At 49.9% G+C, this 26,396-nt stretch overlaps 1 protein-coding gene across 1 annotated transcript in view; it reads right to left on the bottom strand.

The window, feature by feature from the left end:
• Nucleotides 1–4,773: 4,773 nt before the first annotated feature.
• The window catches only part of MMP17 (matrix metallopeptidase 17), a 61,440-nt gene continuing 39,817 nt past the window's right edge, over nucleotides 4,774–26,396 (bottom strand). The window contains exons 3-10 of the mRNA XM_032706166.1: nucleotides 25,677–25,803; nucleotides 18,684–18,967; nucleotides 15,638–15,814; nucleotides 15,402–15,501; nucleotides 13,677–13,759; nucleotides 9,661–9,813; nucleotides 7,128–7,385; nucleotides 4,774–5,787 (exon numbers count right to left, since the gene is read on the bottom strand). Coding sequence (XP_032562057.1) covers nucleotides 5,459–5,787; nucleotides 7,128–7,385; nucleotides 9,661–9,813; nucleotides 13,677–13,759; nucleotides 15,402–15,501; nucleotides 15,638–15,814; nucleotides 18,684–18,967; nucleotides 25,677–25,803 — 1,511 coding nt within the window. The 3' untranslated portion in view covers nucleotides 4,774–5,458. The remainder of the gene's footprint in view (nucleotides 5,788–7,127; nucleotides 7,386–9,660; nucleotides 9,814–13,676; nucleotides 13,760–15,401; nucleotides 15,502–15,637; nucleotides 15,815–18,683; nucleotides 18,968–25,676; nucleotides 25,804–26,396) is intronic.

Here is a 26,396-nt window from a genome sequence, read left to right as displayed (position 1 = left end):
GAGTTAAAAGGAAGATGAACACAGCAGTGGTAAAAGGGAGGGTGAAAGCAGATAATTGCTGTAAAACACTGAGCCCTTTGCTTCTACATGCTCAGGAAATTAGAGCAGTTAGGAAGGATGACGTTCCAGATAAGCTCAAGCACTGCCATGCAAATAAGTGGAGCAAAGAGTTCCTGGGAACCCCTCCCTGTGAGCTCTGCTCAGAGACAGGTTCCAAGGCAGGAGCACAGCTCTGTCACAGCAAGCCCTCATTGGCCACAGCTATTCCATTACCTGGCAACTTTGGAAACAAGCAAACCCACCCCATAGCAGTGCTGCCTTGCTGGCACACAGGAGCTGAGGCGGGTGTGCAGTGGGGAGTTGTCACCCAAATAAAGGTGGAGTAGGAGGAGTTGCAGGATGTGAGATGGCCATGGTACTTTAAGAGAGCTGATGACGGGCAGCTGTCACATGAAGGTGAGCAAACATCACAATTTTCTGTGCCCCAGACAAACCCAGCTTCAAATCCAAAATAACCATCAAGTTCTCAGACTGGAAAGAGGAAGAAGATACTGTCACTGCGTTGCTCTGTGACCACCAAGCTCCCTGCCCTACTCCACAGGGAGAACATGCCAGGGGCCATCCTGGCTTGGCTATTTCTGCAGTACAGATTGGGTGGGAAGCAAAATAGAACATTTCTACCCTTTGGAATTTAGTGGAGGGACTCTGCGTATAAACAGGATTCCACAAGCCACAAGTGCTGCCCCCCAAACCCTCCTCTTATTCTGACAGAGAAGAACAGACCACATGTCTGGTCTGGAGTGAGAAACCCTCTTGCTCCCAAGGTTTTCAGCTGCACAACACATTGGCTCAGTTTGCATTGGCAGATCTGGGATGATAATGCCTGTGCCCAGGATCTGTGTTTCCTCACATGAAGCCCAAAGACAGGTTGCCACAGCCTGAGCAGCACAGCCCATAAATCTTGACACAGTTCCTTGGGAAGCTTGTGGCATCTCGTCCTCACTGCAGCAGAGTGGTCCTGTTGCCAGTGCAGCTCTGCCCCTGCCAAACTGTGCTTGTTGAAAGATAGCAGACTGATCACTGCCCCAGTGAAAGTCAGGCCTGGATCTCACTTTATTTGACTGGTTTGGGTGTGCAGTCAAGCTCAAAGCCGTTAAATAAACAAAAAACTCCAAACAAACAAAAAACACTCAACAAAAAAACCTCCAAACAAAACAAAACCCCCAGCCCCTTCCACACCATTGAGCTATAAGTCCATTGGAGCTGAGCTACCTAGAGCTGAGTCAGGGTTTCACTACAAACAGAATCATAAATCCCAGAGGGGATTTTTTTAAACCAGGGACCAAAAGTTTGGGTGGAGGACAGGGAAGTGCTCTGGCAGCTCTTAGAGTAGCTTTGTTAGTGCTACAAGGTCAGCAATCACTTGTACTGCTGACACTCTAGAGACAGCCCCTGTGCTGCCCCATTTACAGCCCTAGCACATGCCTACAGAAATCCTCTGCATACCATCCAGCTTTCCTGCCCTCTCCTATTCTTAGCCCAAGCTGGTCTTCTTATAGACTATTGCTCAGCTACACACTCCCTGTTTTTGGCTGTCCTACATCCCTCCCCTTGCCTGTTCAAGCCCCATGAGGCCAGTCAGCTCCCCCTGTCCAGGAATTTCAGAGAAACAAGTAAAGCAATCCACAGCACCATCTTACCAGGAACTGCTGGGACACAGAGATCCAGGACAAGACCCTTTCTCCTGGACAAAACATCCCTTGGGCTTGCTTCTGCTGCTTACGGCAGCATCAGGCTCAGCCCCAGCTCGTACACCACACTCACCTGGCAGAGGGGATGGAAAAAATCAAGGCTGCAAAGCTGGCACCAGCTCTGGTATTTGTCCTGTCCCAAACAGGCATCTGAGAAGCAAAAGAGAGCCCCACATCCAGGACCTGCAGCAAGGCAGGAAGGCTTCAAGGAGGATGTGCCCACCTTCTGATATAGGTCATCATCCAGGGCAGCTCCACCTGAGCTGCTCCCCACCACCTGCTCTCCTGGCCCACAGCTGTGCAAGGGCATTTTCGGATTAAATTGGGGGTTGAGAAGAGGAATGTCACTCTTAATAAGGAAGAAAGTTCCATTTTACAAAAGCCCTCTGGGGTAAGGGCTGAGATTCTTCCTCTCAGCTGTAAGGGTGCTATGGGAGGCAGGAACCTTTTTACAGCACACATGCCTGTCATGGTTTGAATCAGCTCTTCTCAATAGCTTTATTGTGGTTTTCAAGTTTTTAAATCCCAGGTCATCTGACATGACATGTCATTAATTTTTTTAAAAATCCAGGCGTTACCATGGCTTTGTCATTTGAAAGCTGCTTCTTAGGTGCTGCTCACCTTATTCTTTTCTCTTTTCATTTTGCTTTTCTTTGTGGCAGCAATATAGAAAAGACCTCAAGGCTGGCTGAGCCTGGGTATGGGTGGGAGTGAGAGCCAGGAAAAACCTTGACTGAGATCCTGGAGCCAGAGCCAGTAAGCAGAGCTGCCATAAACTCAGGGTTTCAGCTTTAAACACTCAAGGTTTAGATGGCCAGTGCCCTCCTTGTAAACCCTCATCCCTCTTATTACATAGGAGAAGTATTCCATATCCTCACAAACTCCTCTGAGAATTTAAATAATTGGGAACTATCAAGACTGGGCAACATGCAACAGCAGTATGATGCTCAGGTTATTTCTTTTGGAGGGTGGAGGTGGCTTTTCCAGCTAAGGATGTTGCCGTGGAGGACAGTTGGCCCATGGGCCCCGTGTGGGACTGGAGAATCCAGGTGTGGGATGGTGCCCAGGAGCTCAGCAGAGGCTGTGTTTATGCCACATGGATGTTCTTCAGCAGTTGGAAGTGGGGCAGTTTCCATCCCAGGGGAGCTTAAGCCTCCTGCTGCTGCATCTGGAGCTGATGGCAACTGGAGGGAGGCTTTGCCAGTGGCTGGGGGAGTGGCTGAGCAGCTGCAGCCCAGGAGGAGACAGCAGCATTCCTCCATCCTCCCTGAGGGCTGTCCAGCAGCAGCAGTGCCTCGATTCCTACTCCATTTCTGATCATCAAAATGCATAATTTGAAGGAGAGAAGAGTGCATTGAAAGCTTTTCCACAAGCTTTGTTTATAAATCACAGTCCCCCACACTAAATAAACTTAAGGACCTATTAGTGACTGCATCAGCTCAGCTGCAGAGCCACTGGTCCTTGTCACCACAACAGGCTCCTTGGTTGGGCTAGAGGAGGCATGGCAGCAGTGTTAGCCACATCTCTGCCTCCTCTGATCCCTCACGTGCAGCTTCTGGATAGTTCTTTTGCAGAAGAACAAACCCAGACAACCAAACAAAACCGACAACCAAACAAAACCAAACAAAATCCCCCAAACAAATAAAAAACAAAGCCAACATCAACAACAACAAAACCCCACACACATACAAAGGAAAAAAAAGAGAGAATAAAAAAGAGAGGGTGTGTTCCATCCCTCCAGGGTGGGATGCTGTGCCCCTACCTGGCTGCATCTCCAAGAGGAACCTGTAACATGCTGATATTTATGCAGTGTCACTCCACTTTAATCCTTGGGACTGAAGGACTAAAAGCCGTGTCTTCATGACTTGAGAGGAAGAAAAGGGGTGTGAATTGAAGGAATAGCCCATCTCCCACAGCTCTGTCAGCCTCTGCTTGGCCCAGCAGGCAGAGGTGAGGTGGGGAGCAGCTCAGAGCGGAGCAGGACCGGTGCAGTGGGAACACCAGAGGCAGCTTTACTCAGTAGAGGGAGCTGCTATGCCTGAGGTTTTCTGGTTTGTATTTTTCTTAAAGGATATTTAATGGTTTAATGGGATGTTTCCATTGACTGATGACCCCTAAAATCACACTGTAGCACATCATCCTGAAAATAGCTGCACCTTGTGAATGCTTGGGACTATTTAAAAATGCAAATAGCAGAGAGGGAAACTCAAGGTGACCGCTTTTTTCTCTCAGGAGGCAACTGTGCACTTCTGCCTTTCCCACTGTGTCCCAGGGGGCTTTGTGTTACACCTGGTCCCATGGCAAAAGCCCTGGCTGGCACCAGGGGCTCTGGGCAGCCTTGGGTTCCACAGTGACACTGCCTGCTGCCAGATCTCCCCCAGGACCTGGCAGGGCAGCCAGAGACATTTCTGCAGGAGCTTTCCAGAAGCAGGGCAGAGAAGAACAGTGTGTCCCAGCAGCTGCTGCCCATGGCACTCCTGTAGCACCCCCTGACAAAAGCAGTCTGAAGGGCCCTGACCTCTCTGACATCTCTGTCACAGCTCTTAGCACAAGTTCTCGCTCACCATTTTCAAGGACTCTCTGATACCGAAATTATACAGCAGAAAAATTGATTAGCAGTGAGGAAAAAACCCAAACAGGAACATCCTAATGCAGTGCCTGACCTTGCTTCTGCCGCTCCAAACTCCCAGCAGAGGCACCAAGAGGAGTTTGAGGCTGACTGTGCAGGATCCCTCCCCCTCCAGCTCATCCTTTTCAGCACAGCCAGGTATGGAAGAGTCACAAATGAATGCAATACATCTTGATCCCTCCCAAAACATAATCCAACCTGACAGAGGAATTCCAAGAGCAGGAGTTCGTGTGCACGAGTCAGCCTGGGGTAGGGGGTGTGACCGCATCTCATTTAGCTGCACGCAGCAAGGTTGCTGCTCCCCTAGAGGTGAGGCTGCTCAGAGCCTCAGCAGCCAGCACCTCACTGCAGGTGGCAGGCTTGGTCTGGCACAGGACCGGGAGATCTCTGTGAAGGCAGCCAAGATTTATTAGAGAAATTGTAAATTCCAACGAGTCGGACACAAAGAGAAGCGGCGCTGCCTTCTGGAAGGCAAAGGTGTTTCTGACCTGTAGACACTGACAGAGGTTACCCAGACACCAGTGACCACAGCAGGTTTGACAGTGAAATGATCACCTTGCCGTCAATCTCAGGGGAGTCACAGTTTCCCTCTGCCCAGTACATCCAATGGGATGTGAACACCGTGTCAGCACATCACCACCACCTCCCGCCCGCAGCCTCGCTGCCTTTCTGCCGGGATGTCGCCGTCTGCCTCAGCAGCACCTCTTCTGTCCCCCCACTCCATCCCAGCAGCTCTCCCCTCCCACGTCTGCCGTGTTTGAACATCCAGAGCAACACATCTCTATGGAACATTTCTAAATTCAACGTTAGGCTGCTCTCATCTTTAACTGGATGGGGGAATAAGAAGGTGCAGAACTCAAAATCTGTTATTAGACCTTAAAACTAAAAAGGAAAAAAAAAAAAGAACAAACAAACAACCAAAACCCACTGTTCATTTCTCATGGAGAATTCAAACCCTTCACTGGCATGTTCCTAGGAATGTGTTTTTGGTTTTTTTTTTTTTTCTGCTTGCAACAGTGAGCATCATGGAATCGCATCCTGGAGCACCATGGTGTTGTCCCACCGGTGGGGTGAGCTGTCATAGGGCTGCACACAGCAGTGCTGCTGTCCACAGAGCTGTCAGCCCCAGGCTGGCTGTCAGTCTGAGCACGGGCAGGGCCCTCAGGGGCGGCGTGCCTGAGGTGCAGGAGCAGACCTCGTAGCCGTTCTCGGAGCGGCTCTCGTCGTGCTGCCCCAGCCTGGAGCGAGCCCCAGTCCTGCTGCTCCCGGCTGCCTGCGGGGCGTCGGCCTGCATGTCACTGCACACCAGCCAGTCTCTGGCGATGGACTGGGGGTAACCGGGCTGGGCCTCCAGCTCGCTGTCCAGCACCTTCCAGTACTCCTTGCCCCTGAAGAAGTAACTTGCACCTGCAAAGAGACCAAAAGCCAAAGGCAAGGTGAGCGGCGATGGGCGCCCTCCCGCTGGAACACTTGAGTCAGAGTCACAGAATGTTCTGAGTTGGAGGGGACCCACAAGGGTCATTGAGTCCAGCTCTTAAGTAAACGACCCATACAGGGATCAAACCCATGACTTTGGTGTTATTAGCACCGTGCTCTAGCCAGCTGAGCTAACCTCAGGGTCACTTGGAGCAGCAGAGGAGCATTCCCACCCCACCTGGGGAGTGGAGGCACATGAGACACCACTGCTTGTTGCCAGTACTCCCTCTTGCTGGGAGTACTCCCTCTTGATGCTGTGCCTGGCTGGGATCTCTCACAGCAGACAGGAGCCACCAGACAGTTGGAGGTGGATGGTGAGATTTTTGCCTCTTCTGTGGTGGGTCCTAGAGGAGATGCACCTCCTAGTACTGTGGGTGTGTGGGGTCAAGGCCTTATGAATTCCCAGCTGGACACACCATACACACCTCTCCATGGCCATCAGTGGACTGTCTTGTAACAGGGCATGGTGAGGCTGGAGACCTCACCTACCTGTTAATGACCTGGGGTATGTGCTGCCATCCCTGGGCTCAGAAAAATAACCTGAACCTCGCAGGGCCCTGGGAACCTTCAGCTCTCAAGTGCATTTTTTCCATTTTGAACTGGAGGCTGGGAACTCTCTAAGCAGGTCCCATGCTCAGGAGGACTCCTGCCTGTGGGAATGGCCTATCACTCTCAGTAGCTTTGAAAATTCAGCTTTTCCCCTCTGCCTGGTTTAATGACTGCTATTACACCGTTAGGTTGCCAGTAAATAAACCCTGGAAGTGCCACTTTGTTGTGAGTGAATGGCTGGTTGTAAATGTCTCCTGTGACAAAATTTTTGTGGTCTTTTCAGCAGGAAGAAACCACTGAGAAATCTCATCCCCAGAAAATAAGTCATAACTCTAGGGAAAACATCTCCTTGGAAAGTATTCTCTGTCTGCATCCTCATATAACCAGCTAAAAATCCAACAACAACAAAACCAGTGAGGAGCAAATCAGCCCATACCAGGATAAAAATCACTGCAAAGCAGCATCAACTGTGTTCTTTTAATAAAATGAAATTATTAGCCCCCCAGGATATTTTTGTTGCCTGTTTGAATTACAAAGTCTTTTAGTGAGCAGTGTGGGGAGCTCTGGCTGGAAGCACACCTCCCTCTTCATCTGCCAGACACTGGGAACTGCCATCCTGTCAGGGGCTCAGCAATTATACCAGCAGGAGGGTAGAAAGGGCTACAGCTCAATACAGCACTGCTTTCTTTCTTGTGTTTTTTTGACCTGGCATGTGGACTCACCATCTGACCACCTCATGGCATCATCTAAAGGGCTTGGTATTCCCTTCCACAGGATGGTCTCTGAAGGGTACCCGGGATCCATCCTCCGCTCGTGGTCGTCGTAGCGCCAGTAGAGATTGTCCTTAAAGAAATAAGTCTTGTCATTGTGGGCCCAGGAGAAAGCGGCGTCGATTCCTCCCAGCGGCAGACCGAAGTCTGAAATGGGACGTGGGTATCCCTCCTCCACGTTATTGTCCTTGAAGACCCAGTATCTGTCTCCTGTGGAAAGGAAAGAAGCAGAGAGCAAAGTCACATTTGTTTCATGGCCAAAACCAGCATTCCCTCACAGACGAGCTGATGTTTCATTGTCTGTTGTGGTGACAAGCCTCAGGACTCAGCTCTTGGCATGTAAGAATGGGAATGGGAAGGGTTCAGCCCACTGGGGAACCTCTGGCTTTGAATAGTTGCTTTTTAGTGTCAGGCTTTCCATGGACATAGCCCTGCTCTGCTTCTGAAAGCGTGATGGTCCCAGGACATGAACATGTTGAGGGCGTTACTACAGTTGCACTTTTATGCATTTGGTGGAGGCATTTGGTTTTCTGCCCCCTGGATTTCTGCCTGATATCCAGCTGCAAGAAACAAAGTTCCATGCACTTTTAGTGGGCAAAACAGGCACCTTCTGCCTGGTATTGAGCTCCTGAGAAGCCAAGTGTAGTCCCGCTCTGGAAGAGAAATCACACTTCTAGAGCCAGACAAGCTGAAGGACCTGTGGGTTTTAAGGGATGTAACGAGGATGTACAAGGGCTGGACAAATCCCAGCTGAGCAGCTCACTGCTCTTCAAGTGTCTACACAGCCACCTCCTCAGCCCTACCTTGGGCAGTAGAGAACCATCAATATGTTTTTTTTTCCCCCCAGTAAAAATGAAGCATGACGTGACTGGGCCTGGGTCTGTGTCAGAACAAGGAAATGAACCCAGATGTCCTTCATAATCCTCTAACCACTGGGGAAGTCTTTTTTACAACATCTCTTTGGGAACCTGCAATGTCCTTTTAGGTATTACACAACCTATTTTAAGGAGCAGACTTTTTCCTCCCTCAGTTTTCTAGAATATCTGAAGAGGCCCTTAAATGCATGCCCATGTGTCAGCAGCAGGACCTTAGAGGCCAAGGTAATTTGTGTGCTTTGGTTTCTGTCCAGGGATCAATGAAACAGCGCTGGAGGGAGAGAATGAGACAGTATTTTATAGCTGGATGGAAAATCTTGAGTTCATGGTAGGAGCTAGGCAGGACTAACACACACAGAGCATGCAGTGACCACAGACTCCTCTGCCTTGCAGGGGCAAGACACCAACTGTGGCACATCTGGAATTCCAGCCAGGAGGAGCCCTTGGACCTGAGCTGCTGTCTGTCTGTCCATCCCCAGCAGGCAGGGCAGGGAGGAAGGGAAGGAAGCGAGTGCTGCTGTGGTCTGCAGACCAGACTGGGAGTGTCTGGTGCCAGGCATAGGGGCTGCCATGCTCCAGCTGGCCCCATTCCCTCTGGGAAAGCAGAGCGGGGCAGGCTGCCTGAGGCAGCTGGACACACACACAGAGCCTTCCATGTGCTGCTCCGTGGGGAGATGCAGGGCTTGGCACATCTCTGCAGAGCCTGGCATGCCAGCGGTCCGGGAGGGCTTTGCCTGTGCTTGGAAAGACTTCTGCAAGCACAGGGGCTTGCACAGGGCATAAGCCATCCCTCCAGCCTGGCTGGAGGAACTGAAACCAAATTATTGCTTCCGGAAGGGCTTGGTTCAGCACTTCTGAAACTGATAACTGCACCACATTTGGAGCAGAACGGTCCAGAGGCAAAAAGCAATTTCCAGCCAGGAAGCACGGAGGGCTGGGATGTATTTAGCACTTCAAGTGCACAACCTTTCCAAAACAAGAGTCAGTGCCTGCCAGGAGCCTGGGTGACACTGAGAGCATGGGTGGATGGTTGGGGGATTCAGATGTTTGTATAGGAACCAGGAGCTAATCTGTTCCTCCAGCTCTTCTGAAAGAAACAAGTGAGATTTTTAAAACAAAAAGAGAGGATGACGCCACTTATTTTAAGAAAAAATGTAGTAACAGAAATATAATAAGCAAAACCAAGCTCTTCAGTTTCATTTTTGTCCCCTCTATGACTTCTTCTCTTCTCAGCAACAAATACTAAAAAGAGAAAAGGCCAAAGGAGGGACACAGCACCTGTGGAGTGTGGGGTGGTGGTGGTTTCTGCTTGTGTTTCATTCTTGAAAAGCTCATATTTCAGATACATTTGGCAGAACTTGATCTTCAATAACATTTCCCTCCTTTTCTGGGGAACGTGACTGCTACCTTTTGCCTGCCCTCCTTGCCAGCTGCTTTCTCCTGCCTTGCTCATGGACATCAGATCTTGGACCTGCCCCGGGAGATGCTCAGTGGCTGGCACTGGTATCTCCTGCCTGCAGGAGAGGTCAAAATGCTGCCAAGGTACCCTGGCACCAGGCTCTACACCGAGGGCACACACATGCTCCCTCCAGCACTGTGTTTGCTCTCACCTTTGAAGAAGACGATCTTGTGGTCGCTGGTTCTCTCGTAGACCGCGTCCAGGCTGTCCAGGTTGAGCGGCAAACCCCGCCAGAAACGGTGGATCTGAGCCGGCTGGAGGGAGACCAAGTGCTTATTGCGAGTCAGTCTCCAGAAGTACTTGCCTGGAGGGACAGACTGGACATTACTGAACCACACCCAACCCACCGTCACCAGGGGATGAGCGCTGGGCGGGTGGCAGTGGCAGGAAGCAAAGCGTGTGAGATGGGAGCCGGGAATTAGAGCCGTCCTGCTCTCCAGCAGCAGCTGTGACTGCTTTCTATTTCTGGCAGCCATTAGAAGAAATCCCTTTTTTTTTTCTGGATTAAAATAATCCTCTGGACATTGCACTGGAGTTGTTACGCTCCTGGCCATGGTGTGAAGCTGTGCCACTGAGCCAGGGCAGGCAAGAGGAGACTTTCATCTCCTCCCTCTCTCTCTGCACGGGACCTCCTGGGAGCAGGTGGGAGCAGGCAGCAGCTGAGGCTGCACCAGGTACCAACAACCTTTAATGAGAGTCTCCAAAAAACATCCCTTTTCCTCCTGTCCCAGAGCAGCCTCAGCTTCCTGCACACAAATGCCCAGCTGCTTTCATATTTGGAAATGTCTAGGATGCTACGATGAAAAATATAAGAGGGTTTTTTTAAATGAAGAAAGGGAGTAAGAAAATAGAGGGGGAGGAAACCATATGAATAAATCTGGAAGGTCTGAGGTTGGGAAGGAGGCACAATTAAGGACTTTGGTACCATCTAGAGGTGCAGGATAAGCAGGGACTGCAGTCCTGTGGAGCTCCTGGGATGAATGTGCTGGTGGTGCCAACAAACACACTTCAGCACCTGCAGCAGCACTGCCTCAGCTTGGAAAGAGTATTTCTGGAATATTTGGGGTATTTCTGGAATATTTTGGGTAATTTGGGTTCCTCTGTGGGAAGGATGACAAACCTTTTCCTGCTAACAGAGCCTTATGTGGGATTTCCCGAGGAGTCTTAATGCTTTTTAGGGGCAACTCAAAGAGCAACTCTGCACTGGCTTTGGGATTCTCAGCCTGAGTTTTTGCAGCACTCTCCATGCTGTGTTTTCCTTGGAGAGCTCCACAAAGTGATGTGAGCCGGAGTAAGATGTCTAAGAGGCAACTCTCGACTTTGTCTCATATTTGTTATTGCCTGTTAGAAATTATTGCATGTTATTTACATCTGCTCTTGCATGGATTCCCAAGGGGAGATAAGCAACAGAAACCAAAGAGGCATTTTCAGATTTGTATTCATGACACTCAGCCCTTTCTCCAGAGCTGGCAGATTGTGACACCGGCTTTTAAAATTTTATGGAAATTGGATCTTAGCCTAATAATGGAGGAGGCAAAACCCTAACACTTAAACATCTGCAGAGAGGGAGTTTTATTCTAATTATATGGATTTATATCATATTCTTATTCTTCTACTCCAGTTTGCCTATTTGCTCTATCTGACTGAAACACACAAATGAATAATACATCCCAGTGTGGTAGGAAGTGCCATAATTACGGATTCTTTATAAGAATGTAAAAAAACCCGAGGATTCAAATTTGGTGGCCATTTTACATTGATGGAAACATATGGAATTAAATAAAGATGATCTCTGCATCTCTAATTAGCAAGGCACTAGATTTTCAGCCAGATTTTCACTTTTTTTTTAGCAAGAAATAGAGCTCAACATAATTCCTTCCTTAGCAGACCAGTATCTGAATGTTGAAGTGCCCTGGGCTCATCAGAGACATGAAGGGAAGCCCCGGTGCTTTTGACATTCAACCCTCTGTAAGAGATGGGCTCAGTGGGTGAGCAGCTGCAGCAAGCAAACCTTAAATCTACCCTCAAAAAGTCAGGCATAGCCTGAGTTGTTGGTTGCTTTGGTTGGGTTTTTGATAAGCTGTCGGGGAAAAAGAAAGGAAATAAGGCAGTTAAGTAGCAAGGAATTGTGAATGTGACGGCCCGGCCTGCTCGTCGAAGTGCTGCTGTTGCATGGATGATCATCAGCCAAAGCGAGATCCACAGGGGAATTGCTGCCATTAGCATGCAGAAACAATTCAAAAAACAACCCCCCAACCTCATGTTTGTTTAAAAAGCGCCATTTAAACCCCTCTCTGAGCTGGCAAACTAGGCACGATAAAAGCCAAGTGCAATTCCTGCTGTCCCAGTATGTGGATGGTGGGTTCAGGCAATTGCTTTCTTTAATCCCAGGTAATTCTGATCCCAGCTGTGCACCACGCTGTCCAGATTTTGGATGCCTCTGGCAAGACTGCTGCACACACCGTGCAGACACACACGCAGGTCAACGGTGTTTAAAACTTCAGAAGTCTGTAGTGAGGCCCCTACATCAAAGCCAGCAGCGATTTCAAAGTGTGGAGAACCCAGCATTGCCTTCAATATGACAATCCTGGGAGCTCTGAGGAGCTCCAGTCCTGCTGCTCTCCAGCCAGGGAACCAGCTGGACCAGCTCAGAACAAAATGTCCATCAATGGAGGGAGCTCAGCACTAGAGGTCATTAAAATCCTGCCCCAGAGGTGACATCCCCATTCCTTGGTGCCCAGGGTGGTTCAGGGGCAGTGATGGGGGCTCTGAAGGAGGTGCTGGGCTCTGCAGGCAGATGTGCAGCTGGCATCCACCGACCCTGTGCTCTTTACATTTGCATTTCGGCACAGAATAAATATATCCAAAATAGACATCGAGATGGATTTATCTCTGCTTCATCATTTTTTCCGCTCTAAAAGACAGACAGCCATTTATCCCAACACCAGTCCATGTCTCTGATTTCCCCTTCTTCACTGTGGCCTTTTGGAGCTGGCATCTGAACAAAGAACATTGTGGAACAGCCTCTCTATTGTGCTCCCCACAGAGCAGAGGCAGCACCGAGATCTCTGGAGACCGTGTGTGACCCAAGGCTCACACTGTGATACCCGCATGGGTTACACAAGCCTGGACACTGCTGCTCATCCCTGGGGCTTCTGTTTCCCTGCTGGATGGCTTTGGGGTGGCCAGGGATGGAAAGAAGTGCCCAGTGAGCATTTTTACATCTCGGAAAGATGAGAAAGAAACCCCACAGAGTCCAGCCTACACGGGCTCTGTACAGCTGAGGAGGCACCAATGGGATCCTTGTCAACAGCCGGGCACCCTGGGGACACCCTGACAGCAAGTGTTTGCTGGCATGAAACCAGATGGTTTGCAATTGCACACACGCTGTCTTTGAGTGATGCACAGCGAGCAGCATTAGGGAAGGTGAAGCTTGGAAGGAAAGGAAGGTTGGTAGTATCTCAGAAAAACAGTGGAGTGTTGTTGCTGTTCCGCTCATCCCTGGTTCAGCCTCGATTTTGACTTTGATAGTGCAGACATCAGATTTTAGTTCTTCACCTGGGCAGTCCAGTGGGATGGATGAGAGTACAAATCGCTGTGCTGGATTGTCACCAGTCCGGCTGCTTCAGGGGGAAGTGTTAAATCCCAGGATTGGCACATGGACACACACCTGCTCTGTCTGGAGTTAGAACACACATCCCCCACGAGGACCACACCAGCTGCACACCGTGGGGACTTGGGCAGGTGGGTTTGCCTCCAGCGGTCTCTCCTCCCTGACCACCCACCAGAAGCCCCCTGCTTGTGCCATGGAACTACTCTTGGCCACAGATCCCACAGATTCACTATGCTCTGGGTTAAACAACATCAATTTTGATAATTTCAAAATAAATTGTGGTTTAGTTTCACTGGCTTTTCCCTTCTTTTTCTTCTTTTTGGATAAAAGAAATGCTTGATTTACTGCTCCATCTTTTGGATACCTCTCCCCCATCCCTTCTCCTCCTCCTCCCTCTCAGTCCCCGGGGTGTGGGAGGTGCCTCCCTGGGTCTGCAGCCCCAGGGACCGCAAACCCCAAGGCAGCTCATCCTCACCACCCACCCCACACTTTGGTGCTGTCACAGCACTGCCACCACAGGCTGACAGAGGCACAGAGCCCTGGTGAGTGCTCACCTTTGAAGAAGAAAGCCTCTCCCCGGATCTGGGCCACGGCATCGAAGTGTGTGTTGCATCTGTTGGGCACATCCCGCTGGAGCCTGTGGAAAGGTGCCTGGGTGAGCACAGCCCGGGTGGACAGTGAGGGGCTATGTCCCCCCAGTGCCTCCCCCATCCCATGGACTGCGTCACCCCTGCTCTGGAGCCCCTGGCAGAAGACTGCAGGCTGTGCCTGCCTGACATTCCAGATGCTCAAACCCAGCCACGTGTCCGGGGATTTCCGAGGCGAGTTCAGGCAACCCTCAGCCTGAAGACAGTTCGTGGCACACACCCCTGGGCACCAGAGGCTGGGAGTCGAGCGAGGACATGCTCTGCATCTACCAGGCAGTGTAGCTGGTGAGGGCTGAGCTGGCCTCCCAGTCCCCCTGGCACAGCGTGGCTGCCCCAGGGCAGCAAGACACGTGGATAGCAGCCAAGCAGCATCTCGCTCCAGCAGCTCAGGACGTGGCTGCTCCAAGGCTGAGCTCCAAAACGCCAGTGAGAAGTGACAGAGCTGCAAAGCAGAAAGCAGCTGAGCCAAAACAGAGGGACCTGGAGGAGCAATGGTGCCACGAGATACCTAGGGAAGATACCTGCTGAAAAACACCTGGTGAAAGGCACCCAGCAAGTGGCAGTGGAGATACTAAGCTCCTTTAACAAGGTGGGTGGGGAAGGCAGAGAATATGAAGGACAGAGAGCCACAAAGCCCATGTAACAAATGATGATTGATGGAGGAACAAGGAGAGAATGCTGGGAACACACATGGAAAAGCTGCTGTGGGTGACAGGGAAGCATAAATCTAATCTGCTGATGGAAAAGTTGTGCAGGCTGCCAGCACCAGCTTCACTGCCCTCCTTGGCCACGAAATGACAGATGTGGAGGTGAACCCCACCCACCCTCCCCAGCACATGGGGCAGGAACAAGGGGGTTGGCATGAACAAGTTTTCTGCTCCTCCTGCTGCTGGTGTGAGATGATGGTCAGGAGTCAGCAGCAGGGAGAAAGGCTCTCACCTTTCTAGGTCAAAACACAGCCACAGAGAGCCCTGTGGACAAGCGCTGTTAGAAGCTACGCGGGGAGAAAGATAATTAATGGCATTCAGCACATTCCAAAAAAAAAAAAAAAGAACCAATAGGTGAAGGTGACCTGCTCCATCTCTGCCACTCTCACTTGGGGCGCTCCTGGTATCTGGCAAAAATGTGTGTGACCATCACCTCCTGCCTTTTTGTTCCGTGTTCCTTCTTCTCTTAACTGTCCTGTTGTCCTGGCAGTAAAGCAATTTGGTAACTCCAACGTTTATTAATGAGCTAGATTCAGAACTTAATGAGGATATGCTGGTTGCTTGATGACATCAGTGTAAGCAGTCCTTTGCCAAGGCAAACCTGTGTTGGAGTCAGGCTATCGCTCCATTTGTTCCAATATTCACCCCCACAGGTACATCGGGGAGTTGCTCATCGTGGAAAGATTTAGGTCAGTTATGCTTGGGCAATTCAGGATACTGCTGAGGAAGTCTGATTAAAATTTCAGCAAGGATGAATTTACCTGAGGGTGATGAGGACAAATTTCCCTTAGTATGAGTAAAATTTTGAGTCTTAGGGAATCATCCAGAGGTCCAGAGAGAAATACCAAAGCCAGAGCGATCAGGCTGACGAAGCAGAGCTTCACTACCACACATCCTGTGCAGGAAAGGAACAAATCTGACTTACAGGACAGTGGAACGGTTCTCTGGCAGCTCTGGCAGGATGGGGTGGTCATCTGTTTTGCTCACTTCAGGCTTGGCTGTGGGGGACACGGATTCCCTGACTCCTGTGTGGAAAGACAAGAAGCGGTAGAGGGGAACACCGTCCTCCCCACCAGCTCCACTCGCTCCAGAAAACAGCTACTCCAGTGTGTCCTCCCACAGCAGACACGGGCTGTAGCCGGGTGAGGGACACAAACTTACCATAGAGTTGCCAGATCCTGACTTTGTCCTCGTAAGGCAGGTCATACTTCAGAGGGTCCCCCACTGGACCTTGGTAGTAGGGTCTCATGATAGACTCTATGGCAGAGATGTGGGTCAAGCCAATGGCATGGCCAAACTCGTGGACAGCTACAGCAAACAGGTCCATCCCGTGGGCGTCTGGAGATAAAGACCCAATTGAAATAAAAGTCACTGCATGACGATTGTATTTGGGGGATTTGGGTGGGCTGTGGGAAAAAGTGCAGGTGTATGTTGGATGAATGGGAAAGAAAAGCTTTGGAACAGGTGAAGTTTTTTTTCTCCAGCTGGAGACTGAAGTGTATCATACAAAAATAGAAAGCAAGCCAGACATCAGCCCACACCAGCCTCTTACACCCAGATCACTGTTGGCACCTGAGGAAGAGCCGGACAAATGGCTGAGAGAGCATCCAGGTCACAACCATCTGCCCTCCCGGCTGACCGGCACAGCGGGGCCACAGCATCACCCCCTGTACCTCACACCTGCCTGTGCAGCTGCTGACACAGCCCTGCTGTTGCCCAAATACCAGATTTCAGCAGCCACTAGCCAGGAGCTCGTGGAAGCCTGTGAAGATGAGCCGAGCCATGTGCCAGGGAGCCGGTGAGTGCTGGCAGTGCCCGCCTGCCCGTGGCGCTCTGCGGGGCTTTCCCTGCCTGGCACCGTGTGCCAAACCCCCCACTCACACCTTCCTGCACGCACACAAACACAGGGGTGGTCACCTGCTCGTCAGCCACCAACCTGCTTGTGTGACTGCTGCCCTGACAGGGGCAGGTGACCATGTCCAGCTCGTTTTTAGAGGATTTACCCATCTTCTCCTGTTCCACACTTTGTGCTGGTGGGGCTGCAGTTCTGGCATCTGCTCCCTTGGGCAAACACTTTGATCCTCACACACCATACTGGGCATCAGAGAGACTTTGCTGGACATCAATACCTCCTCCTTGGATGACTTTTTCCCCTCCGTCTGGGCTATGTCCACTATATTCTTTTCCTCAAGATTCCTTATTTGCAATCCAAGCCCTAGTGCCTCACACCACACCCACACACAGACCCATCCCATCCTCTCCCATGCCTCAGACACTCAGGTCAGGGGTTAATGCCTGCTTCCAAACATACACCACTCCTGCCAAAGCAAAGGAGGAGATGCTCCCAGGAGCTGTATGGGATTGATCCTGCTCAGTGCCCTCCCACTGCCCAGCCCCAGGCCAAGCTCCCAGACCACTGCTGGGCCAAGTGCCCGTGGAATTTCTGCCCTTCACTGCACAGCAATGCCCTGCAGAGCAGTACCAGAGGGTAGCAATGATTTGAAGTGGGGTTCTTACAAAGATCATGATTTCAAGTATTGTAATAAACAGGCAGTGGAGCTCAGGGGAGTGTCACGTTCCCTGAGTGTGGTTGGAGCTAAAGGAGATGTTGCACAGAAGCAGCCATGGCTAATCCTGCACAGTCCTTAGTGCTCCCCACCACTCCTGGGGTGTTGGAGGGGGGATATTTTTTGCTGAATTTTGCCTTTTCCTTCATGACTATTATTTACAGTGTCTGTGAAGAGCTGGGATTTTTATAACCTGTGCTGTTTTCCCCAGCACTAGGGGAGAAAAAGACATATGCTCTCTGACATTTTAATGCCAAACCGACAACCTTGGGGATATTTTTATATCACCTACCAAGTTGTTGTTTTTGAATCAGTAGGGAGAACAAAATAAATAAAAGATGAAGCTCAGATAGCTCCGAGAGCTTCAAAATAGAGGGCAGCTTTCTCACTGTCGGGCTCATCCCCTCATCCCTCAGCGGTGCTTGGAGGGACACTCCCTGCAGGAATGCTGGCTCTGAGCTCACTCCTTCGCATGGATTTGTTTCACAATGAGTGTCCCAACCACCAGCTACACAAGGGGCACCATCCTGACCCCATCACTGACGCATCTGCTGTGGCAAGCTGCTGACTGCAGCGCTTCCCCCTGCCCTGTGTGTCCACAGAGCACAGCTGCTGCTTTTTTTCCTTCCCCATAAGAGCCAATAAAGCAAAAGCACAGCAGCGTGAACCAAGGAGCAGGTGTAATCCCGAAGGATCAGCCTGTCCAGACCTTTAGCCTTCACCTCAAGACCTCCTCCAGCACGTCTGGTGAACGCTCCTGCCTGTGAACACTCAAGGGGGATGGACGGAGGTCAACTGGTGGGCAGGAGGAGAGGGGGGGGAGGAAGAAGGTATTAGCTGCTTTCAGAGAAGACGATTAGGTCTAAACAAAGTCATTAAGCTGAGGCAGCAGGATCCCACCGGGGAGGCTGGCAAAGGAGGTGGCGTGACAAGTAAATTAGCAGCTGGTGACTCTGTCAAAACGCGCCACAAAGGTTGGGGATCTGATCCCCACAGATGGCTTTGCAGCTTAAGAACACTCGCTTCTGAAAGTCCCTCTGCTTATTAAAACTCTGCTCTAACCAGAGGAGATGAAACAAAAAATAAAAAGGAATAAAACTGTAACTTGTAACCATCCTGGTGTAAGGTAACGTACACGAGATGGCAGGAAAATCCCAGTGCTCACATCACAGGGGGCTTTTTACCTGCAGAACACAGAGCCCTTTCCAAGCAGGTCACCTTATAATAATATACTTTAAAAACAGGAGAGTGGGATGTGTGGCAGTGAAGCCACCCAAAAGATATCAAAGTCAGAGAATGCAGTCCCCATTCAAGAGCACCAAGCAGCCACACACCCAACCTGCAGCCTTCCAGGCCCAGGAGAGATGGGAACTGGGAGTGGGCAGTGGGGAGCTCTACAACTGCTGGCATGATGGGGAGGACCACAGAGATACCACTGAGGCTTGCAGGAACACAGAATACCCTCAACTCTGCCTGGGGTGATTTTGCTAGCAGGGCTGAGAGGGGGATCAGAAGAAAGTGATGGGATCCTGAAGCCTGGGGTCAATGTGTAGCAGAGGCTAAACCACTCTAACCACCAGAGCAGAAGATGGAAACTGGGAGCCCTTGTGTCTGGCTGCAGCTCTCCCACCCTGACCTACCTGATGATCGGAAGGTCCAGTATTCGTCGTCGTCGAAATGAGTGTCTCCTGCTGTGTGGTGGTCTCCAGGGAAGAAAGCGTGTGCCACCGTCCCACCAGGCCCATCAAAGGGATAGCCATCGTTGTGGTCTGCCTTGGAGAAGTCTATCTGGATGTCAGCATTGTTTCCTGCCACCTCGTGGAAATTCAGCGGGGTGATGTCGCTCCAGACCTTCAGGGCATAGTACATCAGGGCTCGGACCGTGTCGTGGCCCAGGTGGGATTCTTTTGGGAAGGTGCGAACTCTGAAATAAAGAGGGCAAAGAAGAGGACAGGTCAGTAGCACCAAGGAGCTCGACGGGCCACAGGAATTGGCTCTGCAGCTGGCTGGTGCATCACAGAGCCTCAGCAAGGCCTTGAGAGCTCTTGGTGCTCCCCCAAACACCCTAACACAGGTGGTGTGTCCTTAAATCTTGGAATCACATCAGTTCCAGGGCTGTGAGGATTTCAGAGACTGAGTTTGGATCTTCCAGAAATACCAAGCCAGTCTTGCCCACCAGAGTGTGAAATACAGCCAACATCTGAATCCTGACACCTCCCAACCCTGCTGTGCCAGGGGGCAGTCAGCCTCAGAGCCACACTTCGTGCACAAACTCTTGTTAATGCCCAGGACCCCAGGACTACAACCCTTGTCCAGCCTTGGAAATGCCAACATCATGACTCCCTTTCCAGAGCTTGCCCATTTTTTTTTCCAAAGCTCCCTTTCAGACCTATTGATAATTATTTTCTCACCACTTATTCGTCCAAGTGCAACCCAAATATACAAATGCTGTTGACGTCTGAAGCCTTTGCATCACACGCAGGCCCATCAGTTTTCTTGCAAAAAAACCCAGCAGGTCATTGCTCATTCTTATTGCACACACACAGAAATCCAGGACGGATTTGCTGCCTCCATATATTTCCCAGTATGTCTGCTGGAGTTATAAAATATACTTTGAAACCAGTGCACTGCCAGCAATCTCACAGACTGCAATCCATAACGAGGAGGAAGAGGAAAGGATGCATTTTATGTAAATTCAGGATGCCTCAAGCCTATTGCCTGAAGGAGACGGGTGACCTGATGGAGCACTGCAGTTGAGAACCTCTTGACTTGCTTCTTGGTAGAAAAAAGCATCGATGAGCAGGGGCTTGTAACACTTCTGCATTCATCTCAGGGCTATTCCTGTCTCTCTGTATCAGCACTGCCTCCCATGGTCCCCAGCTCTGCCTTGCCCTGGGAGAGAAGCCAGGTGGGACAACCTGTGTGCTGGAATCTGTCCTTCAGCTGCACAGTTCCGCCCTCCCTCTTGGGCTGGAATGGAAAAAAGTCAATGTTTCCTGTGTAAGCCAACTTTGAAAAAGAATTCCTAATATTGTTGATTTAATAGAGGAGATGAAAAGACAAAGATGAAACAAGGCACGCTGGCTTCTAAAGGAATATGTTTAGATAATCTTTCATTGACTATTCTGACAAAAATATACACACTTTCCAAGCAAATGTACTGTTGACTGAGTAATTATTGACAGAAACCAATTCTGCTGGAAAATTTCTGGCCAGCTCTACCCCAGTAATAACAGATACTTTATTTCTTGTGCACCAGCACACCAACCAAAGTGTTCATGAAATATTCATGGCTTGAGAGATTTTTAAAGGCTGAAGCAACAATTATGATCACCTTGCCTGCCCTCCCACATAATACAGCTGGGAGAGCATCACTCAGCTCCACACCACTCCCCAGCATCAGTGTGCAGTAATGACCTGACTACACTTCAAGAGGTAATTACAGGTGTCAGAAAGGGATGTCACATCGCTCAAGCTCTTCCTACACGTAGTGATTTGGGTGGCAGGAGACACCATGGATCAGAGATGGGGAGTAGGAATGACTTGCTGGCTGAGGTTGGGAGCTCTTCCTTTCACAAATATTTGCATATATCCCGTGCCCTCAGAGACAGGCAGCCCAAGCCTGGGCAAAACTAGCCAGGGTTAAATCTAGGACAGAACAAAAAGGGACTCATGGGAACAAGCAGAAATCTCACAAACAGTTTCTCTGAAGAGCTTGGGAAGCTCATCCTAGACATGGTGGGAATGGGATGGGTGAATCAGGCAAAACACATCACAACCAAATGAGCAAAAGTCATTCATATCTTTGCCTTTGCTATCCCTAAAGTCTTGGGGTAAAGAAAGACCTTATCAACTACTCTAAATGTGTTAACATACATGTAACATCAGATAATCTAGGACTTTAAAGAAAACACATTTGTAAAGAAGACAGCACAGAGGTACAAACAGTATGAACACAGGATTAGAAATACAATTTTCAGGCAATTTATAATTTATAGAAGAGACTGTGGCTGGATGTAATCCTCTACAGAAAGGTCACCTGGTTTCCAGATATTCTTTAACTGGGTGTCTTCATCTTCGACAACACTCCTCTGGATTTAGGTAAAGCCTTTGCTGCTTTAATTTCTGCTGAATAAGTCATTATACATGTAAAAGACACCATGTTTAGCCCAGGAATTATGAACTTTCTCCAAGATCACGGTGCCTAGGGCACAGACTCACATTCAGAGACACTATCTGCTCTTTCCTTCGCAAGCCACGTGAGCTTTTCTTTCCTTCTTTTTCCAGCTGTAGAATGAGGATAATAAATCAGACCTCTCTTGTAAAAGGATGGGGGATAAAAAGCCCTGTCTAAAGAGACAAACATTATTGATATTCATCCCAAGCCCTGACTCCAGAAACATTAGATTAAGGCAGAAACAGTATCAATACCTATTTTGCTTCTTATAAAAGGTCCTGCACCTCTGAGCTGACCCACATTTTATTAACGTGCTGCAGGTGTAAGTGAAAAGTCCTCCATCCTTTATTCATTATCACCATCATTTTTCAGGAGAATCCCATCAGGGTTTTTCAATTCAGCATCTGATTTGATTGCTGGAGCTCTGCTAATTGTTTTCAATGAGATTAGAAAAAGACTATTATACTGATAGGACTTTTGTCAGCGTTGCATTACCCAGTTCCACTGAAAAGGAGGCACATTTCTAACATCATGCAGATTAATAACCTTCCTCCTACCTTGATTATGATTATTATTATTATTATTATTATTATTTGTAGTAAATGGTGCTTAGGTCCCCAGCGGAGAGCACCACTCCTTGGCTGTTAATACCTCCTGAGACTCCCCTTACAGAGCTCCAATTTTGGGCAAAACCCTGATGTGATTGGAGAGAAATCCCTCTGCTCCAGACAGCTCCTGCCAAGCAGCAGGAAGGTGACAAACACTGGGCTGCTCAGTCCCCTCCAGCCACCCCACCAACACTGCCTCGAGCCTCAGGGTCGGTCACATCCCTCTGCAAATCCCTCCTCTGCTTGTCCCACCCCAAAGGGACTTTGTGTCCAGGATTGTTAATAAGTAGAGACCAGAGAGGACTGATCTGCCTCCTCTTGCTATTGAGGGGCACCCACACCAACGTTTAATTCGATTTCTGGGGTCCTTTTTGGGTTTTGTCCTCCGAAAGTGGAAGAGTGATGGATGAGAAATCAATAGCTGGTTAATGAAAACACTCCTGCACCTTCCCAGCCCTGAAACCACAGACAAATACAATAAATGCTGAGAACTACCAAACACAGCAGGCTAAGGACTGCCTGACAAACCCACTCTGATTTTTTTGGAAAGGGAGGGAAGAGGGTTGAAGGGGTGGGCACTTGCTGCCATGGCAAAGGTGCTTTTCCAGCTTCCCAGAGCCACCCATGGCACAGCAGCCCCGATCCAGTGCTACCCTGGCACTGCTGTAACACCCCATTGCCACGGGAGAAAGCAGTGGGTGTGTTTGCACCCTCCATCAGGCCTCTCCCAGCACTTTGCAAAAGCTGAACATTTTTGGGTGGTAGCCTTTCTCCTGGCCTGTAACATGCACAGAATGCCAGTCACCCCCCAGCCATCACGGCCCTGCACTGGCAATGGATGCCAGCCTGGCAGCTGCCTCCTCTCTGCTCCAGCTGCTCAGGGCTTTTCCTGTGAGGGCCCCAGTTGCCTGTGATGGGATGGGGGTGCTATAACAATCCTGGAGCAGCTCCACACTGAGAGGTGACACTGTCCCCCTCGAGCATCTGTCACACCCAAACACGGGGGACAAGGCGGTCTGTGCCCAGCTGGGCTTGGGCTGGGAGGTCCCCGTGGTGGGATGCCAGTGATTAAAGGATGAAAGCAGGAGGATCAGGTCCTCCCTGCAGCACTGGGGGTTGCACACCCTCACCCAGGCATTTCTGCCTGGCTGCCACCCCTCTGTGCCTCAGTAAATCCATCTCTGGGCTCAGGCAGTGACACATCTCCCCTTGGGTGGGCTCAGGACCCTCACAGCGATGGTGGGCAGTGACTGATAGGCATCACTGCTCCTCTGCCAGCAGTGTCTGCTGCAGCTCTGGCATCCCATGGCCTGAGCATCACAGTTTCTAAAGGCTGCAGCTCTGATGAAGCGGCACAAGGGACTCATCCTTAACTAAAGGCGGATGAAAGTCAGCTCGATTCGGCACTGGGCTGACACTTCAGCGAGAAAAAAAAAAATAGGAAATTTAGAAAGCTTGGCTTCAACAGCTTCCCCTGCCCCAGGGAGCTCAAAGCATGCGGGGAGAAGGGGCACGGCCCTGCTGCTGCACTTCCCAGCGCCGCAGGGAGACAGCGAGTGCTGGGAGGAGACGGAGGTGCCGGCTGTGAACTCCCCTTCTGCAGGGCATAGCCAGAAGCAATAGAGCAAAATCAGCAAAAGGAAAAACCAGGCTGCAAACGCCGGGGGGGGGGGGGGGTGCGGGGAAGCGGCTGCGGTGCAGATGCCGGCAGAGGGCATCCACAGCACACCGGCTGCTGAGCGCCTCGGCAACCCGGGGAGGGACAGCGCCGGGAAAATAAAAGGAGAAAAAATAAAACCAACCCCGTGAAAAGAAGATTTACGTGCTGTAATATCCTGGGAACTTCCCGCGGAGATGAGGCGCAGAAAACAGGCTGTGTCTGATGCTCTGCTGGGATGCTCTGAGGCTGCACCCTGAGCAGCCTGAGCTCCCCGAGCCCTCCCAGTCCCACGGGCTGGCTGCACTCAAGGGTAAAAAGAAGAAACCTGAGCAATCTGCATGCCTATAGCTTTATTTTTTTTTTTTTTGTCAAATGCTGCCTTCTCCATCCCTGCAGGTGCCTGTCCTGCGACCCTCCTTTCATATAGATTTGCTCACCCATTTATTCCAGCCTTGCAGTTGTTCAGGTTTCTCTCTGACTTTTAAATCCGTGGCACGGTAGAATTTAGTTTTGTTTTCCTCTTTCAAAATCTTTAATCAATGTGTAAAAGATAAGAGTGTAAAACTTTATGTCTCCATTGCCGATTTTCATGGCAGTTTCCAAAGAGCCAGTTTAATCTAAAGTGCTGGATGTAAATACTACATTGGAGTTTCTGTAACGCTTTAGTCTTCTGCTGGCTTATACAACATACAGTTATAAAATACAGCCCTTTCTTGGACAAAAGCCAGGATTTTGGAAAGGGCCAAAGAATAAAAAGCAGAAATTACTTTGTCAGGAGATGGATTTTTTTTTTTTTATGTCTTACATATAATATTGTCTCAGACCTAAACCCCTTTTTATGGCAATCTTTGCTGCAGCATCACAATTTCCAAGGGCATGGGAGGTGGGGGTATCTCAGGGCTGCATCCACCACAACAGCCTGACCCCATTTCACCTCCACGCTTTGCTGCAGCCTGACACTGTGCATACTGTGCCAGCATGGCTGGAGTCCTGGTGGTACCTACAGAACCCCTGCCCTGACCCTGCTACCCAGCCACCACACCTGCCCTGCCACGGGATGACACTCAGGTTTGTCAGAAGCTGCTGGAGTCAGGCTGTGCACAGGCCATGCCCCTAACCTGGCTCTGGCAGCTCACAGAACATCAGGGCAGGTTTTCTTGTTTCACCCAAAGGATTTTCCCCTCTCTGAAACGTGAAGTTTATTCCTCTTACCCAGACAGGGCTGGGCAACAGGGAGCCAGGCTGAGTTTTTATAACGGGTCACTTCACTACATGAATCCATCCGTGAGCCAAAACTGCTTCTTACTGAAGCTGAATTATGTTTATCTTTTCTCAGAATAATGTCTCAAAGGGATCTGCTGGAACAAGGACCAAATCCCTGGTAATGCCACAGTTTCAACACGTGTCAACAGCGACAGCCAAGATGAGATTTGTTACTGCAGTGGGAAGAGAACTCACTCTAGGGCTATGTCAGGATCAAAGAGAAGCTTATAATTAAAAAATAAAACTCTCCATAGCATCCACATGTGTTTTTAGGACAGTATGAGCATCCTGTGGTGCTGACCTTACTTAGAGGAAAAAAAACACTGCAGCACGTGGTCTTTGAGGGAGGAAAAATGAGTCCGAAGAAGGACAAATCCTGGTGGGACAGGGATCAGTTTGCTTGCCAACCCTGACCTGTAGCATTTCTGAAAGTTGGACCTGAGCTTCCACGTGTCACAGGCTCAGTGACCCACACATATCACTCCCTGACATGGAGGGAGAAATACTCCCCTGTGGCAAAGAGAAAAAAAGCAAATCCATTACCCAGAAAATACTCCCAACCCTTGTGCTCAGGTGAGGCAAAAGAAGAAGCTCCAGCCATGGCAGCTGCTTGAGAAAGCACAAAGTCCTGATGAACTCAAGAAGAAGGTTGCTCTAACAATCATTGCAACCCAGCAAAAAGCTTCTAGCTAATCCACCAGCCAAAAATGCACAATTCACAGTCACTGCCATGTGGGTTCAAGAAGTCAAAGCTGGGACTGTCAGGAAAAGAGTTCAGATAAACAGTCTGTGGGGTCCTGGGAGCACGCAGGGACACGTTTTAACCACCACCCTGAAACTCATCCTAAAGCCATATTTAGCACAGGTCTATGTGTGGAATTGGTCCTTTGCTGCAAGCTTTCAGCAGGGGTAGATGAATTCCTACCTCCAGGACAGGTTCCTTTTGCCCCACTTGGTGACAGCCTGGATGAATCGCTTCCTCCTGGTCTCCGTAGTGCCGAGGTCGGGCAGAGAGCAGCGAGGGGTCTTCATCAGCTCCAGTGTGGCTTCATCTAGGGTTAGGGAAAAAATGAGAAATCATGGGAAGGGGGGGGCTAAGAAATCCCAGGGGGGGCAAAGAGATGGAAAGTGAAGTGCTAAGAATGAAGCAGAGGAGCAGAATCCATGCCCAGGAGCTCGCTGGGGCAGGGCACCGGCCCCAGCATCACTCGTGGTGACACCCACAGGTCACTGAGCCCACTATGTCCCACCACTGGCAATAATTCCTGCTGGGAGCCCATCTCTTCAAAGCACCCCTGAGCTGGGGCTGCCAGAGGGAAGGGGAAATGCCAGCCCCTGGCTGGGGGTCAGGCACCAGCTCTGCTGTTGGGGTCAGTGGGCAGTTTTACTGATTTCAGGAGAAAATGCAGCAGGTCACCCCTTGCCTTACACTTTTACAGCTCTCAAAAACTTATGTAAAAAACCACCTGTGGCCAGTTTTGAAGATATTTTAGAATGTATATTTTAAATTATTCTGTTTTGTTCTCTCTTGCTGAATTTCCCATTATTCCTCTGACAAGGAGAAACATTCACATCTAAATAAACTCCTTCTCTGTTCAGCTAGGAGCTCATTTGGAGAATGTTCTTATTCCTTCTTATTTATTTT

Source organism: Chiroxiphia lanceolata, chromosome 18 (genome assembly GCF_009829145.1).
Source record: "Chiroxiphia lanceolata isolate bChiLan1 chromosome 18, bChiLan1.pri, whole genome shotgun sequence".
Taxonomy (NCBI): domain Eukaryota; kingdom Metazoa; phylum Chordata; class Aves; order Passeriformes; family Pipridae; genus Chiroxiphia; species Chiroxiphia lanceolata.
Note: the sequence above shows the minus strand (reverse complement) of the source record. Positions and strands in the feature narration are given on the sequence as shown.